The sequence below is a fragment of the Ctenopharyngodon idella genome, chromosome 6 (assembly GCF_019924925.1).
Source record: "Ctenopharyngodon idella isolate HZGC_01 chromosome 6, HZGC01, whole genome shotgun sequence".
Lineage (NCBI taxonomy): Eukaryota > Metazoa > Chordata > Actinopteri > Cypriniformes > Xenocyprididae > Ctenopharyngodon > Ctenopharyngodon idella.
Genome location: NC_067225.1, coordinates 19,846,921 through 19,862,973, shown reverse-complemented (window position 1 = coordinate 19,862,973; position 16,053 = coordinate 19,846,921). Strand labels below are relative to the sequence as shown.

At 36.3% G+C, this 16,053-nt stretch overlaps 2 protein-coding genes across 4 annotated transcripts in view; one reads left to right on the top strand and one right to left on the bottom strand.

Moving 5' to 3' along the window:
* raver2 (ribonucleoprotein, PTB-binding 2) overlaps window positions 1-4,597 on the top strand; it is a 74,459-nt gene extending 69,862 nt beyond the window's left edge. For all 3 annotated transcript variants that reach the window (XM_051896306.1, XM_051896305.1, XM_051896304.1), the window contains one exon: window positions 1,261-4,597. In XM_051896306.1, the coding sequence (XP_051752266.1) occupies window positions 1,261-1,398 (138 nt within the window). In that variant the 3' untranslated portion in view covers window positions 1,399-4,597. The remainder of the gene's footprint in view (window positions 1-1,260) is intronic.
* Window positions 4,598-4,942: 345 nt separating this feature from the next.
* Window positions 4,943-16,053, bottom strand: part of jak1 (Janus kinase 1) — a 35,335-nt gene continuing 24,224 nt past the window's right edge. The window contains exons 16-24 of the mRNA XM_051896290.1: window positions 14,475-14,626; window positions 14,227-14,377; window positions 13,281-13,369; window positions 12,966-13,158; window positions 12,738-12,862; window positions 11,452-11,624; window positions 11,156-11,273; window positions 9,390-9,500; window positions 4,943-6,176 (exon numbers count right to left, since the gene is read on the bottom strand). Of these exons, the coding sequence (XP_051752250.1) occupies window positions 6,075-6,176; window positions 9,390-9,500; window positions 11,156-11,273; window positions 11,452-11,624; window positions 12,738-12,862; window positions 12,966-13,158; window positions 13,281-13,369; window positions 14,227-14,377; window positions 14,475-14,626 (1,214 nt within the window). The 3' untranslated portion in view covers window positions 4,943-6,074. The remainder of the gene's footprint in view (window positions 6,177-9,389; window positions 9,501-11,155; window positions 11,274-11,451; window positions 11,625-12,737; window positions 12,863-12,965; window positions 13,159-13,280; window positions 13,370-14,226; window positions 14,378-14,474; window positions 14,627-16,053) is intronic.

Genomic DNA, 16,053 nt, shown 5'->3' with positions numbered 1-16,053 from the left:
TATAATGTCTTCCGCAAGACACATGCAGTTTTGTTTATTAACCGCTGGACTGCCAAAAGTTACATAGTGTACCTTTAAAGATTTTATAAGCATATTGCATAGTTGTGCTTGGAGTCAATTGTTTTATTTTTATTTTTTTTAATTATGTTGTAGTTAATTAATCCTTTTTTCTGTGAGCTTTTTGTTTTTCTGTGCATTTGTTTTTGCATAGTAAGATAAAACCTATAGCTGTAGTTTGCCAAATAATTTTAGCAGATAAATATCTTAACCAAGTTTAAAAATTTGTTCTTCCCTCATACTTACATTTAAAAACATAAAATATTTTCCTCATATTTTGATGGTTTAATCGAACTTGTCATTAAAATCAAATCCTCAAATCAGTATATATATATATATATATGTGTGTGTGTGTGTATATATATATATATATATATTGTGACTGGTTTCTGTAGATTACAGCCTCACAAAGTGCCTATAGTTATTTATCACTAACCATAAGCCACTACATTGTTTCAGCTCTGTCACAGGAAGTTTTGAATTAATAAAAACAATAATACAAATATTGATAACATAAGAGTGCAAAAATGTCTAATAATGACCTTAATTAGTAAATACTATTGCCACATCACATTATTTTGTTGTCCACTAACAGGTTTTTAGGTGTTTCACGAGGCCAATGTCAAGCATCATTACAGTCATAAGTGGTGCAAATTTGATATTTTACATCAAAGGCCCACTTGTTTATATACTAATACTAATATAATTTGTTGAATGATGATAGATAGACAAGACAGACAGACAGATCGGTCAACTGAACATATGGTGTGTGTGTGTGTGTGTGTGTGTGTGTGTGTGTGTGTGTGCGTGTGCACACGTTTCTGCTCTGCTTGTTAGTGAAGATGAAAACCAGTAGGAGTCTGGCAGTAACTTTATTCTTCAGTTGGAACTAGAAGACTGACACATTGAGAGATAAACACCTCTAACTGTGCTTCACTCATTCAACAATAGGCTCTTTATCGTAGTGCAAGAGTCAGAGAAAATTCCTCAGACGCGTGTGTGGGCTGAGGGAGACGCCGTCACTCATTTACTGTATGGAACACAAAAAAACCCGTCATTCGTTTACTGTATGTCACTCAAACTCAAGCATACAGTTAATAATGAGTCATGTAGATCATCATCATCATCAAACAGGTGAAATCATTCTAATCACTATAATCACTTCTGTTATAATCAACCTCTCTTTCTTTCTCTCTCTCCTAGAGTCAGGCTAGAGGGCAAAAGCGAGAATACCCAACACTGCCTACACAGGAAGTGACATCAGAGGGGCCGTATGTAGGCCAGCACTCACAAGGTCTTGGAGGCCAGTATGCAGACTACTTCAAGAAGAAGAGGATCTAACTCGCATTTGCTCTCACTCCTCGCTGTATGTTGTCGTTGTCATGTCCAGGCCTTAACTTCTAGTCTATAACTGATATTTATGAAAAGATTGTACATTTTATTGTGCAGAAGGAGGTTTATTCCCCTTCTTGAACCTTATGTGGATCTGGGTACTGTTCATATTTCTGTCCAACAGCAGGCAGGACCTCCCAAGATTGTCCCAAATGATGCGTTAAGATAATTAGTATTTTCTGTTCTGCCTTTTTACCTCTCTCGCAGGCGGGGCGCACCATTCCACTCCAGAGAGGGGGTTCCGTGTCCGTGTTTTACTGTACTAACGGTCAAGGGCTGATAAAGATAGAGCTACACTCAGAGAATAACAATTTTCAAAGATTTTTTTCCTGACAGGGTAGGGCATAGCCAATGTATATTGTATATTCTGCAAAATTAGTGTATTTTTTACAGTGTACAGACATTATGAAAATATTATTAATATTACGTCTTGCTTGTCATTGTTTATCTTGACTATCAATCCGCTTTCTTAAGCGTACAGGAAATGCACATACTCGCGCGTTCATATCTTTGACGATTAATCTTTAACGTGTCTCTGTACATACTGCTGTATCTGTAGGAACGATCAGCCATTCTGAATACTGCAGGAGCCTTAAAACACGGCGCTCAGAGAAGACATGGCTAAGGCAATAACCTCTACCGTCTCTGGAGAAACGACTACCGCATACTTTAAGGTGACTTTCCCTCCAGATGTCGGTGGGGTGACCTTCACACAACCTTCAGCTACAATGCTGCCAGTGGTTTGTTTTTAATAACATTAAGAGTAATAATATATTACTATAGCAGTAGTAATAATCTGTTGGAAGGATGTCAAGGGTTCAAGTGCTACGTATAGGATAGAAACCTGGCAAAATGTCCGGATGCAAACACCCACATGGTAATAATCTAGCATAATGCCTTTATATGGATATTAGTCAGCTGTTGTTCTGTGGTTTAATTTCTTTACATCTTTAATGGAGAGAGTCTATTATTTTGGTGATTTTTATGCTGCAAAAATCCTGTTTTTAATCCGTATCAGTCTTTTTTTAAGTTAAAATGTGTTTTTTAAAAAAAGATAAATATAAATGAGGCAAAATAAGTGAGATATTAAGATAATGCATCTTGAAGATGCCATGTTGTCATGTTGTGTGGTATTTTTTTCTAAATTTAGATACCTCAAACAACTGCCACAAATCTCCCAATGGATCAAATGAAGTCTTAAAGTCGCATCAAACATTAAAATTCTGCCATTCCATCCTCATGTTGTTCAAAACATGTTTTTTTGTTTGTAATTTTAGTATTATTTATATACCATAAATATTTTTAAGTAGCTTTTATTTTTATATTTTCAGTTTTCATTTTAATTTTACGTTTTAGCGCCTTTGTTGTGTTTTTAGTTTGTGTTTAATTTTTATCTTTCTATTTAGCTTTATTTTTATTTCAGTTGTAGTTTTAACAATTGTAGTACTTCTACATTTATCGTTTTTGTTTTTAAAGTTTAGGCTTTTCATCTAATATTCAGATTTTATTTCAGCTTCATTTCAATTAAAACACTTTTTTTTTTTTATAGTTTTAGGTTTAGTTTTAGGTCCTTACAATGGAAGTCAGCGAGGTTTAATTTTGTTTTGGACCCCATTGAGTTTCATTGTATAGACAAAACAGTTGAAACGTTCTTCATAATTAGGACTTGAGGGTGAGTAGTGACAGAATTTTGAACTATCCCTTTTACTTTGAATTGAGCTTGTTTAGATATTATTAGTGGTAAACGAGACAGAAACTCATTAAGAATTGGTTTTTTTGCAGTATGCCGTGTTGATTATTGGTCAAACGCAGTCTGCCAGCAGATTGTCTTGAAAGGAGCTGTCATACAGGCGTTTGCCTGGCATGTTCATCCGTTTATGATTAAGGCTGTGTGCCTTCTTTTTTCCACACTATTGAAGTGATTGTCACTTAGTTGTTCTCTCTAGCTGAAAGCCATTCTTTCACCTCCACAACAAACTGACAGTACATCTGAGGAGGAGCCTCTGTTACTGCGTCCTATTTATGTTGCTTTATTGTGTTATGACAAGTATAAAGACAATCCCAAATTTACATCTGTACCTGAGGCTCTGCGTCCCACTTTCAGCACAAAAACCACCATTTATAAACACAGAGGCCTTTTTTCTTTTTTTTTGAGGGAATACTAGAAATGGTTAAGTTTTTAGTTTACACGTTTCTTGTTAGTTTAGTTTGACTTGTGCTGTATGTTTCTAATCAGAAATAAGATTTGTTGTAAAATGACACGCTACAGGGATTATAAAGCACATGTATATTTAGTCACCTTCCCATGTGTCTTCTCTCTCCTGTTCTTCAAACGTACTACTGCTCCAAATGAGGTGACTCTTTTACCTTGAAAAGAGAGGTTTGACTTTGTTTATTCTTGTTATTTTCATATAAAACTACATAACGAAATTAAATAATCTTTCAAAAGTGTTCCTGTTTCTATAGAAAGATGAAGGATGGAAAATTGTGCCTATTTGCATTTACTAACCTGCTATTTCTTACCTTATGGCTTATGGCCATACTGATGTTCCCCTTGTATTTCAAGTCAAGACTGTAACGTATCGTTCCGATTCCGCACATCTGTCCACTCACTGCGAGGTCACTTTTACCCCTCTGAATGTCATGAACGTGTATGTGTGCACTTGTATCTCAAAGCTTTGCAATACTGAAGTGTCTCTTAATGATGTAGAAGGTGTTCAAACACGCAGGGTTATCAACACTATTGTGCTTTGTACTCATATTGCAGCCTGTTTTTAGTTTACAAGGTTGTAGTTTGTTTGGGGTTTTTTTTTTCACCTTGAATTAAAATTTTGCAATATTTTATAATCCAAACTCTATTGATATTGCTTTACTGTGAATAAGCTATTTTTAGAAACAGTGGAATTGAAGCATGCGTATACTCCTGCAATACAAGAAACTTTTTTCTTCTTTTTTTCTGTAGATGTTTCAGAGCTCAACGCTTTTGAGTATTTAACTACAACAACAAAAAAAATGTATTTATTTATGTGTATTTATGTATCCTGTTCAATACGATTTTGTTGTCATTCTTTTTGAGGAAAATAGGTTTGGGTTTAATTTTGAGCAGATGGAATTGTTTTGCAATCCACATTAAAGGACAGAAAAACGATGTCTGTTATTATGTTTCATCATTTTTCTTCTTTGACCGTTCTCAACTTGTGAATACATTTCACAATTTCTTTAGCACATAACCATGTGGCACTTCCACCTGGGAGATGAATCATTTTCCTTTTTCAGGAACCATGTGTGAGGATTAACCATAATCTGATAATCAGATGGGAATTAGCGTGTCTTTGAATATTTAGCCTTCCTTTAGCTATATGAATAACGACTAAGGCCTTTAAGCATTTTAAGACGAAAAACTAATTTCACTGTTCACACCCTGATCCTCCTCATTAAAGTCAGCATCCATCTTTTAGACATTAACAAAACTGCAACATGTTTCTACAAGGGATATTTTGTTTATCTCTTTTTAATTCCATTTTGATAAAAAAAAAACAAAAAAAAAAAACAGATAAAATACTAGGTAATTTTTTTTTTTTTTTTTTTGACACTGTTAATTCAGTTTCTGAAAGTTAGCTGAGCCCAGAATATAATTTGCACAACATAAAATGTGAATTTTTCTTGAGATATTTCATAAGCTCTACTGTCCCCTAGTGCCTATTTTAGGCATTTCATTTAACCCATGACAAATATCCTTCCACATGCTGTTCTCAGAATCATCCTCTTCAGTTTTCCGTGGCAAATGTGAAGCTCAGAGAGGAAGTACAGTTATTAGAATGTGGCAACATAGTGCATCTTGACTGGCGCATGCTGTTTCAAAGTTCTCCGCTAATCCAGCACATTCATTTGGAATTTTCCAAGGAGGACAGCTGTCCGATACAAGTCAGACAAACCTACAGTCTTTGAGCGCTTAACATACTTTGCACGTCAATCGTCTCACGAAAAGGGGCACAATCCACTCGACATTCACTTATCAAAGCTCCAAACCATGGACCACACATGTAAATCTACATTCTGTCACGTTCCTCGTCTTCCAAAGAACAACAGTCCTCTTTTATCGCAGCAAGGTTCAGTCTCTGGTTGCATATGCCTCACGATGGGCAGGTTCCATACAACACATGCTGTAATGCACCTTGGGAAATAATGGGTTACTCATACATGCATCATGGTGGCTGAAGTGACAGTGAGGCACAATACGAAGCAGAAGAGCTGAGTGTCACTCAAGTCAGATTTCTGACTCGCCTCATTTTTGCGCACATCTGGTGCACTCGAATCTGGTCTGCATTTGAACTTGAAGAGAAAAATGAGCGATTCGAACTGGCAGTTACATGTTTGCATATTCAGGAGAGAGGCCGGGCACTTCTGCCCGCTTCAGTGGTTCTAGCAGTTTCTTTGTGGCTATTTCGAATGTCCTGCAGTTTATCTACGAGGTTGTAATGTGAGGGATACAGTAAAAGGAGAGTATATTTGAAAGTGCTACACTGCACAGTTATAGTTTTTTTTTTTTTTTTTCTTCCCCCTGGGGATTTTGTCTCTATGGGACTGTCTCTTGCAGAAGTCTGTATCCCATCTTATTTCCACAGTTACTGATTGTCAATCATCTGCTGAAAGTTGGCAATCAGGCTTTTGAAGTCGATCCTTTTTTCAGGTGTTGCCTCCCAGCATTTCCTCATCAGACTGTACAACTGTCAAAACACAAAGATCACAATCAGACACGCGGCCTGGAGCACAGCTCATAACTGCCGTTTAATCATCTAACCTTCACCATCATAAAAGAAACCTGTGATTCTGTAATGCATAAAGCATGAACCAAAGGATGGCTGCAAGGGGACTGCTTGTGAAATTGTGAAATGTTAATGTCAGAAATGGTTGTACCAAATAAAATGAAATAAATGTAAACTTTAGCTATGTAAATAAATAAATGAAATAAAATAATATTTAAAGAATACATTTTAAAGTAAACAATAACAAATGTAGTTAATTTAAAATGTATACATAAATTATAAAACTTTAAATAAAATAAATTAAAAAAAACAAACAAATAAAATGTAAAAATTAAAAACCAAAACAATGCATTATTATAGTAAAATATATATATATATATATATATATATATATATATATATATTTACAAAAACTTATATATATGTAAACTAAGTTTTTGTAAATATATATATGTAAACTTTTTATAACTTTTTATAAAGTGTTTTTTCAGACTGATGGAAAGAAAACATCCAAAATACACTTAAGTGTATATCTTATAGCACTTTATCTATTTGCGTCTATAGATTTCAATTACAGTAAATATATTTTTAAGGCTGTTTTCTCAAAATGAGTTTTTTCTCCTGCTCTGAGTCAGAAATCTCCACTTCAGCAGAACTTACATACACCAAACTTTACAGTTTTATTCCTATCTATATTCTGAAGGTTTTTACAGAGGGATTTGTTTATATATAATTTGCCTGATTTTATTCCTAAAAAAAATGGTGAAAATATTTTTTTTTCTGGCTGTTGATAGTATTTTCTGATTTATGGAGTGATAAAAAGAGATATCCAAAATTCCCTCTGTAAAAACCTTTGAATTTAATATGTCCAAAAAAATTAAACAAGAATTTTGAACTTGACGTAATCCAATATTCAGATTTTTGTTCTAGAAATGTATGCAAATTAGCACATATTTAATTAGATAACGCCTCATTTGCATATTTAAACATAACATTTTAGAAAACTTGTAATACAAAAAATGTTTGCAATTTTTAATGTAATCAATCAGCTGGGCAAGTATGGTGATATCTATTAGTTAATTTTTTTTACCATATTCACCTGGGGTGTCTCGATTGTTTCAATTATTTGCCAAATTTGCAACGTGATATTCATTGGTTTGTAACTGTTAAAAACTTGACATCTAATAGAAGTCTGTGAGGCAGTGGATGCTAGGCCCTGTTTACACCTGGTATTAAGATGCGTTTTGGTTGATTGGATCACAAATGGACAATGCTAAACAGGGTGTAAAACGTTTTGAGCTTGTCCACTTTCGACCACTTCCAGAAGTAGTCAAAAACGCATTCGACCGGATTGCTTTCATAGTGTAGACGCTCGTGTGGTCGAATGTGTTCGAACAGCAACAAAAGGCCGCCTACTCTGCGCCTATACTGACTTAATGTGTAAACATTATGGGAAGCATGCTAGCCAGACGGGATTTAAACTTTGTCGGCTAAAGACCCAAGTTTGGTTTGAAGATGAAAAACATACCAAGCACAATGTTCCCGATTTCTAACACGTTCGGTGTGATCTTGTGGCTATCAGAGCAGAAACAAAAGCTGCTGCTCTCTGTATGTTTTTCCTTTGTCTCCGTTCATATGTAAACTGTGTGAGCTTTTGTCCATTAGATCAAAAGATATATAAAAAAAAAAACCCATACATTTACCCGCCCATAGAACCTCCTCTTGAAGAAATCAGAACAGATGTGGTTGAATGTGGACAAAAAAGACAGATTTAAACACCAGGTGTAAATGGGTATGTCGTCCACTTGGGCTCCGATCGACCAAATTGCATCTTAATACCAGGTGTAAACAGGGCCTTAGACTTCCATTGTGGGTGCCTGTGTGGGCGGCAACTGACTTCCATAGGATTCCTTAGAATTCTGTTACCATTACTTGAAACCTGAGAGGTTACTTCAAATCATCATACTAATATGGCCTGTAACATTCACTACCATTCAAAGGTTTGGGGTCAGTAATATTTTTTTTAATGTTTTTGAGAAAAGTCTACATTTTTTGATTTAGTAATACAGTAATAGAGTGAAATATTATATAAATTTAAATGAACTATTTTCTATTTTAATATATTTTAAAATGTAATTTATTACTGTGATGGCAAAGCTGAATTTTCAGCAGCCATTATTCCAGTCTTCAGTGTCACATGATCCTTCAGAAATCATTCTAAAATGCTGATTTGGTGCTCAAGAAACATTTCATAACCTCATCAGTTTTGAAAACAGTTGTTCTGCTTTTTGTGGAAACAGTAGCCGCATTTCCATTACCCTTTAAATTGCACAAATTGAAATTGCGAATTGAAAATACGCCCAATGGAAACGTCATTTCGCAAAAACTCCCATATATCGCAAAAAAAGTTTCTACGCTCGCATTAGGTGTTTTTTTTGCATTTACACGTCACCTGCCCTATGTAAGAGTCAATCATTCTTTAAAGAGGGCGTGGTATGTTTGGACAGAAGAAGAGAGTTCATTAAACTCATAAAAGACAAAAGTATTATGGGTCTACTGGATTCTAAACAACAACAACAAAAAAGCCACAATTTGAATTTATCAAGGCCTCGAAGCAGATAGGAGGGAGAAAAACCCAGAAACACCTCATACCTGACTGCTCCCAAATATAAGGGGCTTTCTTTGCCATAAATGCTTGGATAACATGCATACGTCTCCTTCGATTAAAAATAATGGCTAGTGCAGTGGCTGGGATATACGTAAATCTACCAACATCCATTGCCATGATTTTTGGAATGACTTATCGCGAGAGAAAAAAAAAAAAAAAAAGACATTTTAGTCGCATAACATCAGTTAATGGAAATGCCATTTCGCAAGTTTTTTTATCGATACTTTGAAAATATCACAAAAGTTTTGCGCAAATCTGTAATGGAAACACAGCTAGTGATACATTTCTTCAGGATTTTTTGCTGAAAAGAAAGTTCAAAACAGCAGCATTTATTTAAAATGGAAATCTTTAGTAATATAAATGCCTTTACTGTCACTTTTGAGCAATTTAATGCATCCTTGCTAAATAAAAAGAATAATTCAACAAAATATATAAACATCTTACTGACCCCTTTTGAATAGTAGTGTAAAATTACAGCATTTTGTTTTAGTAAAGTTATACATTACCCTCTCTGAGCAGCCATCTGGTTTTGGAAGTCTCTTTCCCTCCTCCAGGACTTTGACCAATCGGGTAACAGTCATTTGGCCATGTGTTGGACCAATTATCTTTAGGAACACCTGTGGGGGTGGAACAAAGTGGGGTCAATGACCTGATTTACAGTTAAGCTCTGAGGTATTAAACATCCATCCACGACACGTCTCCTCTAGCAAACTACCTTTAACCAGAGTGTGAGGAAGCATTACATTGTGCGTCTGCATTGTGTACAATGTGAAAATCTGACAAATCCCTCAGTACAGACATTTCCCCCAAAAGCACAGAAAAAAAAAAATTGAGGATTGGTGTGCAGACGTCTACCGCAGCCTTTGGGTAAGACATCTGCCACTGTGGGCACAGACTGGCACCATCTGCCATGTTCTCAGAGACAGAGAGAGAACGACCAGACTCACCAGCACCTCCTAAACAAGGGCTTCTTTCAGCCTACAGAAATGAACATGGGCTTTCTAAGAAGTGTGCTACAAGTACTTGGTTCTGCTTCGCAACAAATCTGTATTACCCTCCTACTGTGTATAATCAAACACTGAATTAGAAATGCAATCAAAAGTAAAACACTTACATAAGGAAATGTTTACATAATACATTTGCATAAAAATAACTACTTAAGTCTATCCAATGTGTCAAAGTGCAGCTGTGATATTTTGTGGTATTACTGATATTTGTGGTATTGTTTTAATCCTCTTGTGCTTTTATGTCTCTCTCCTTTTTATATATTTTTGTAAAGGCCTATTCCTTTTCATATTTCTTCATTTCTCCTGTTCGATCCATGGAGGTCAGACGTATGCGAGTGAAAACATGAACACATTGGAGAGATGCTTTATAGTAGAAAATGAAGTTGTACTTTTGATGAAACGAGACAGACATTGTTTTTCATGTTTACTATGGTAAAGTTGCTTGCTTTTAAGCAAATATAAAGTGCTACATAAATAAATGTGACGTGACTTTACTAGAGTGCCGAACTGCAAAGCTTATGCAAACAAACAAATTCACGTTGCTATGATCAGATGCTTTTCTTATGCTTTATTAAAATGCCTGCTGTTTTCTCAATTTTGTTGACTGTTTATTTTGTTACTGAGAGGAAAGCACGCAGCACATATTTACATATTCATCTAAACGCCGCTCTCAGCAGTGTGGGTGGTGTCAGATGTTCGATAACAGTATATTGCTGCTCATGTATTTCAAACTTCGTTTTACCCCTAAACGAGGAACGAAAAAGAACTTTGCCGTGAGTATATCGGGGCCTTTAACGTCGGTGGACTTGAACTTAAAAAACAAAACAAAAAAAAAAAAACGGTGTGTACTGATCTTTCTGCGTTGAAACAACATATACCATCTAATGTTAATTTATGTTTATTACTAGTAGGAATAGACGATCGGTTCACATGCTGCTTGAACTGAGACGTTACAGCAATCTGTCACGACGCATTAAAGAGCCACAAAACGGAATTTGTTTGAATTTCTTACCAAAAGTTTCATACCAAAAGTAACCTGCTCTGTCTTATCTTCCAGCGTGTTGTCAGTGTCCTCTTTGGTCCACAGTGTATTTTTCACTCTGTGAGAACGTGTGGCGTGAGAGCGCCATGCTTTATTGGACAAAGCGATAGTAATTAAGGGGGATGGGTCTTCGCGAAGTGTCAACTGCGTGTGTGGACTTGAAGCTGGTGTTCAATAGCTTAGGGTTTTTAGGACAAGACTAAAACAATGGCTGGCCACTCACCGACATAGGGCTGCATAAGGTATCACAGTATGTGAGAAGCTCATACATGGTCACACCAAAAGACCAGACGTCAGACGCCCTGTAGAACTTGCAGTGGATCAGGCACTCTGGAGCATACCTGGGAAAAGGAGAAAAAGAATCATTACAAAGTAGATTTTCCAGGGGCATTTGATAATTGTACATAATTCCATCATGGAATTACATATAATTACCATTACCAATACATATGGTTCATATCAGATTTAATTGTACTTGGTCATTGCTGCATAGCTGCACCTCTAATGAGCGAGGCTTACCAGAACACTGGACTGTCCAGATCATCTTTCACCGTGTAGTAACCCTCGTTATCTTTAATGCTTTTGGTCAGGCCGAAGTCTCCGATCTTTACCGTGCTTTCATTCTCCACCAGAACATTCCGGGCTGCCAGGTCCCTGTGGATGTAGTTGCGAGAGCCCAGGTAGTCCATGCCCTGGAGTCAAGAGGTCAGAAAACAGCAGGGTTGAGCAGAATGTTACAATGCAGGTCTGTATTACAAACAGAAACCCAGAGCATGAAAACACAAAGGATCATTGTAAGCAGCTGTTGTTATTATTGGTCTCAGAGTATAAAACCACAAGGACAACAAACAACCAGAGCAAAAATAAGTTGTGTGAAAAGCAAATGTTGTCAAAACATATTTATGGGTATATATAGCTGGGTATCACCATAGGCATTATGAGAAAATATTTTATACAGGGTAAGTTTTTTTTTTTTTTTTTTTTTTTTTTAAGAAATTAAACATTTTATTCAGCAGCCAAGGACACAATAAATTGATCAAAAGTGACAGTAAAGACAATTTCAAATAAACGCTGTTCTTTTGGACTTTCTGTTCGTCAAAGAATTCTGAAACAAATATACATATTTCCACAAAAATATTAAGGAGCACAATTAACACTGACAACTAACAGTGTTTCCAACACTGATAATAATCAAAATTGTTTCTTGAGCACCAAATCAGCACATTAGAATGATTTCTGAAGTATCATGTGACACTGAAGACTGAAGTAATGGCTCCTGTAATAATAATAATAATAATAATAATAATAATAATACTTTACAATATTATTGTTTTTATTGTATTTACTAGATTTATTTTTGATTAAATAAATGCAACCTTGGTGAGCATAAGAAATTTTCAAAAACTATCCCAAACTTTTGAATAGTGTGATGTATTGAATCATGGCATGTGCGTATGCCTTTATTATTTTCATTATACTGCAATGTATTTCCATATCACACTATTACTCACTATAATCGCTGCTTTAATGCAAATTAAATTTAATTTAGCAGATGGTATGTATTTTGCATTAAAGGAAGTGAATGCTTTACTGTCTGCTGAGTTACAGGCTGTTTAAAATACTTTAAAATAAGAGCAGTTCTTCATCAGTTGTTTCTTGTGTTAAAGTTGTGATTCTTTCTGCTTTGTAATTTTGTTACATTTTTGTTTCATTGTGCTGGTGTTTTTTTTTTTTTTTCAGGTTGAAAATTTACCATAAATACCATAACTAGAGAAGCATTGTAATCCATTCACATATTGTGTTACCTGGCAGATCTGTACAGCATAATTGAGAAGGGTCTTAAGGTCTATGTGAGCTTTGTTTCTAGGAAGGTATTCCTTCAGACTGCCTGCCGGCAAAAACTCCATGATGAGTTTAATGGATCTCCCACCTAAAATAAAAACATTGAAAGATTCGCTTAAGCAACTCTTGCAATTGGCACCAAAAGTCATTACAGTGTTATATTATTTATGATGTTCAGAATTGTGGTTTACCCTCTTCGTTGCAAATGCCCTTATATTTGACAATGTTCTCGTGGTAAAGTTCTCTCAGGATGTGAATCTCACACCACAGGTTACTGCTCTGCTCTTCTCGGTTTTCTGGCTTTAGAGACTTCACAGCCACCAGCTCTCCAGTCCGATCTCCCCGTGGGTCATATCTGCACAACTCCACCTTCCCAAAATGACCCTGAAAACACAGATGTACTTCAGTCCAACCAGAAGATGGTCAGTTAAGTAAGCAGTTTGTTCATGAGTTTAAAGACACGACACACTTGCACACACAGACACAGAGAGAGAGAGAGTAAATACCTCTCCAAGGTCTCTGATCTTCTTGAGGAACCTCTTCTCAAACACTGTAGGGTCCACCTCTAGCATGGGAACAGGCTGAATAGATGGGTCTAGAGAGAAAACATTAAAGAGGAAAAATAAAAAAAATGTTTTTTTTTTAAACATATGCAAACGTTTACAATGTTATGTTTTCTCTCAAACCCACCACAGAAAAGCAGGTTATACTTCACATTAAAATATGACTACCCATGTTTACATATCAACACCTTTTTAGCACAGAAACTTATCCTGTCCTAAAGAAACGGTGATGACTACCTACAGTATAGTGTTGTGAAAAGTACCGTCCGCGATACCAAGTCGGTACTAAAATATTAAAAATATGACACTTTGAGCGCTGTTGAGCGGATTCTTAAACACCTCTGATTGGCGTTTGTGTTCACACGCTCATCAGATATGTCAACCGACTCGCGGTCGCGGTCGGCACTTTTGACAACACTTCTACAGTACATGGAGACTAGCCAATCCTAACCTTAAAAGCACAGCAGCAAAAACAGCCTGTTTAATTCTAAGAGTGGAAACAGTCATATAAGACTAAACTATAACTGGCGTACACTACCGTTCATAAGTTTGGGGTAAGTTTTTTTTTTTTTTATGTTTTTTCTCTTATGCTTATTCCCCTATTATAAAAAAAAATTTTTTTTTGAATGATAGTATAGGTGAAAGAAACCTTGACAAATTTAAAATGGACTTCAGTGGGAAAAAACATGATGAGTACTTTTAACAAAGATGAATGTAGATCTTTGTACTAACCACAAGAGGTCAGTATTGAAAAAACTACAATTATAAACACAAAGGTGACCCTGCCAAGGAAAAATTATTTAGGCTTAAATTTCCAATTTGGTACCAACTAGAAACATATTTAATAACTAAATGTATCGTTTGTGATCTGTATATCTTGTCTCCTTACTTTGTTCCTCCACCATGACAATGTCCCTGACAATGGCCCTGAAGAACGGTCTCTGGTGAGGGTCGTAGGTCATACAGTGGGTCATGAGTTTGGCCAGCTCCTCACAGTCAGGGGTTGCCAACTGACACTGCGCTGCATAAAATCGTTCCTTCTGCTCAGAGAGATGATAACAAAAATACACATTTATCAGCACATTATCATAAAGAAAAGTCATGTGCATGCCTCAATGTATGCGTGTAAGCTGTTACCTCCGTAAGCTTCTTGTCTTTGAGAGGTATCTCTCCATTGTAACAGATCTCCCACAGAGTTGTCCCAAAGCCCCACTTATCTGCTGCTACGCTCAGATTAGCTGTGTCCTGTACACACTCCGGAGCAATCCAAGGAATCCTGTCCACACACTCTGTAGACAAACACAAAGCACGTTGTCAGACTGGATTGTTTCAAAAGCACTATCAAGTAACTTGTTGTGAGTTGTGCTGGGTGAATAATCCTCATTTTATGGGGGGTTTCCACCACTATTTCCTCATTCAAACATCACACTGTAGTTTCAACAATCATCTTTACTGTTTTTAAAAGGGCATTTCATCTAACACATGATCCCTTTGGCAAATAGTTTCTTGTATGGCACATCTTAATCCCTCTCTGTGCCCAAAAACACACACAACCAGTCTTTCCTGTAACAGTCCCTGGCACACAGCAAACAAAGAGCTTTTCTGGTCTCTGAAGTGCTTCAGGGAGCTGAGCTGGATCGTGGCCAACAAAATTCCTGTCAGTTATCTTTTCCGAGCAGTTCATTTTCAGAGTGCAACAGAGCTCAGACATACAGCACTGCATTTACTCTGGATGCACACTCAAAAGCCCCCTTTCACACAGCAATACGGTAAATTACCGTAAAATTACCAGAATGACTACTGGTAAATATGCAAACATGCTGTTCACACAAGCAACGGCGTTCTGGCTTTATATCGATAAGAGACCATTCAAATATCAGCACCAAAATACTGCGATGTCAGTAATCAGAAATGATCTTCAAACGCTGTTCAGTTGTCTTCATTCACCCGCATGAGGAAAATCTGTTCGATCTGACAACATTTTTTGACGTCTGAGTGACAGGCAGATGATCAAACAGAACATGTTTTCGCTCTTAAAAACATGAGACATGCATGATAGTATCCAACTGCAGAGCTGTTGAAAATGAAAAGAAAAAGGCAGGGTCTCGAGCGTGACACGCTGAAAAAGCTGCGAGATGTGGCACAACGGTCAAAGATGTCCATCTAGCGCATATTTACATAGAAAAACTATTAAAAAGCAGCGGAGCTTGCTATAAACTGCACGGAGTACAGGTGAAAAGGTACATGTATTTGTCCCGAACCGTCACGGTACAGATGTCACGTTTCGGTGCATACACCTGACGGATAAAGTTAGTCACAAGCGATCCAAACTCCAATCCAGAGGGGGGCGCATGCGATAATGCAACGCTGTTTGCTACCAGTAAAAGTGCAGAAGAAGAGACGATTGATCGTTATGTTTACATGTAATCTCTCAACCAGTGTTTCAACTGCGGAAAGATATCAATAAAACAGCTTGAGAATAATATCTCACATAGCATTACATTTACCTCAGGCGTTTAGTGTTGACAGCATGTTAGTTCACTAGAGAAATTAACTCTAGAGAGGAGCATTTGGTATATACACTATATTAGCCTATTCATTATATTTACTTAACCTGTTAGTAATGTCTTGATTATTTAATGTATGTTTAAATAAATTTGTCATGAAAACAAGTTATGACTGCCACTGTGTAAATGATTATATTTCAAAAATGAAT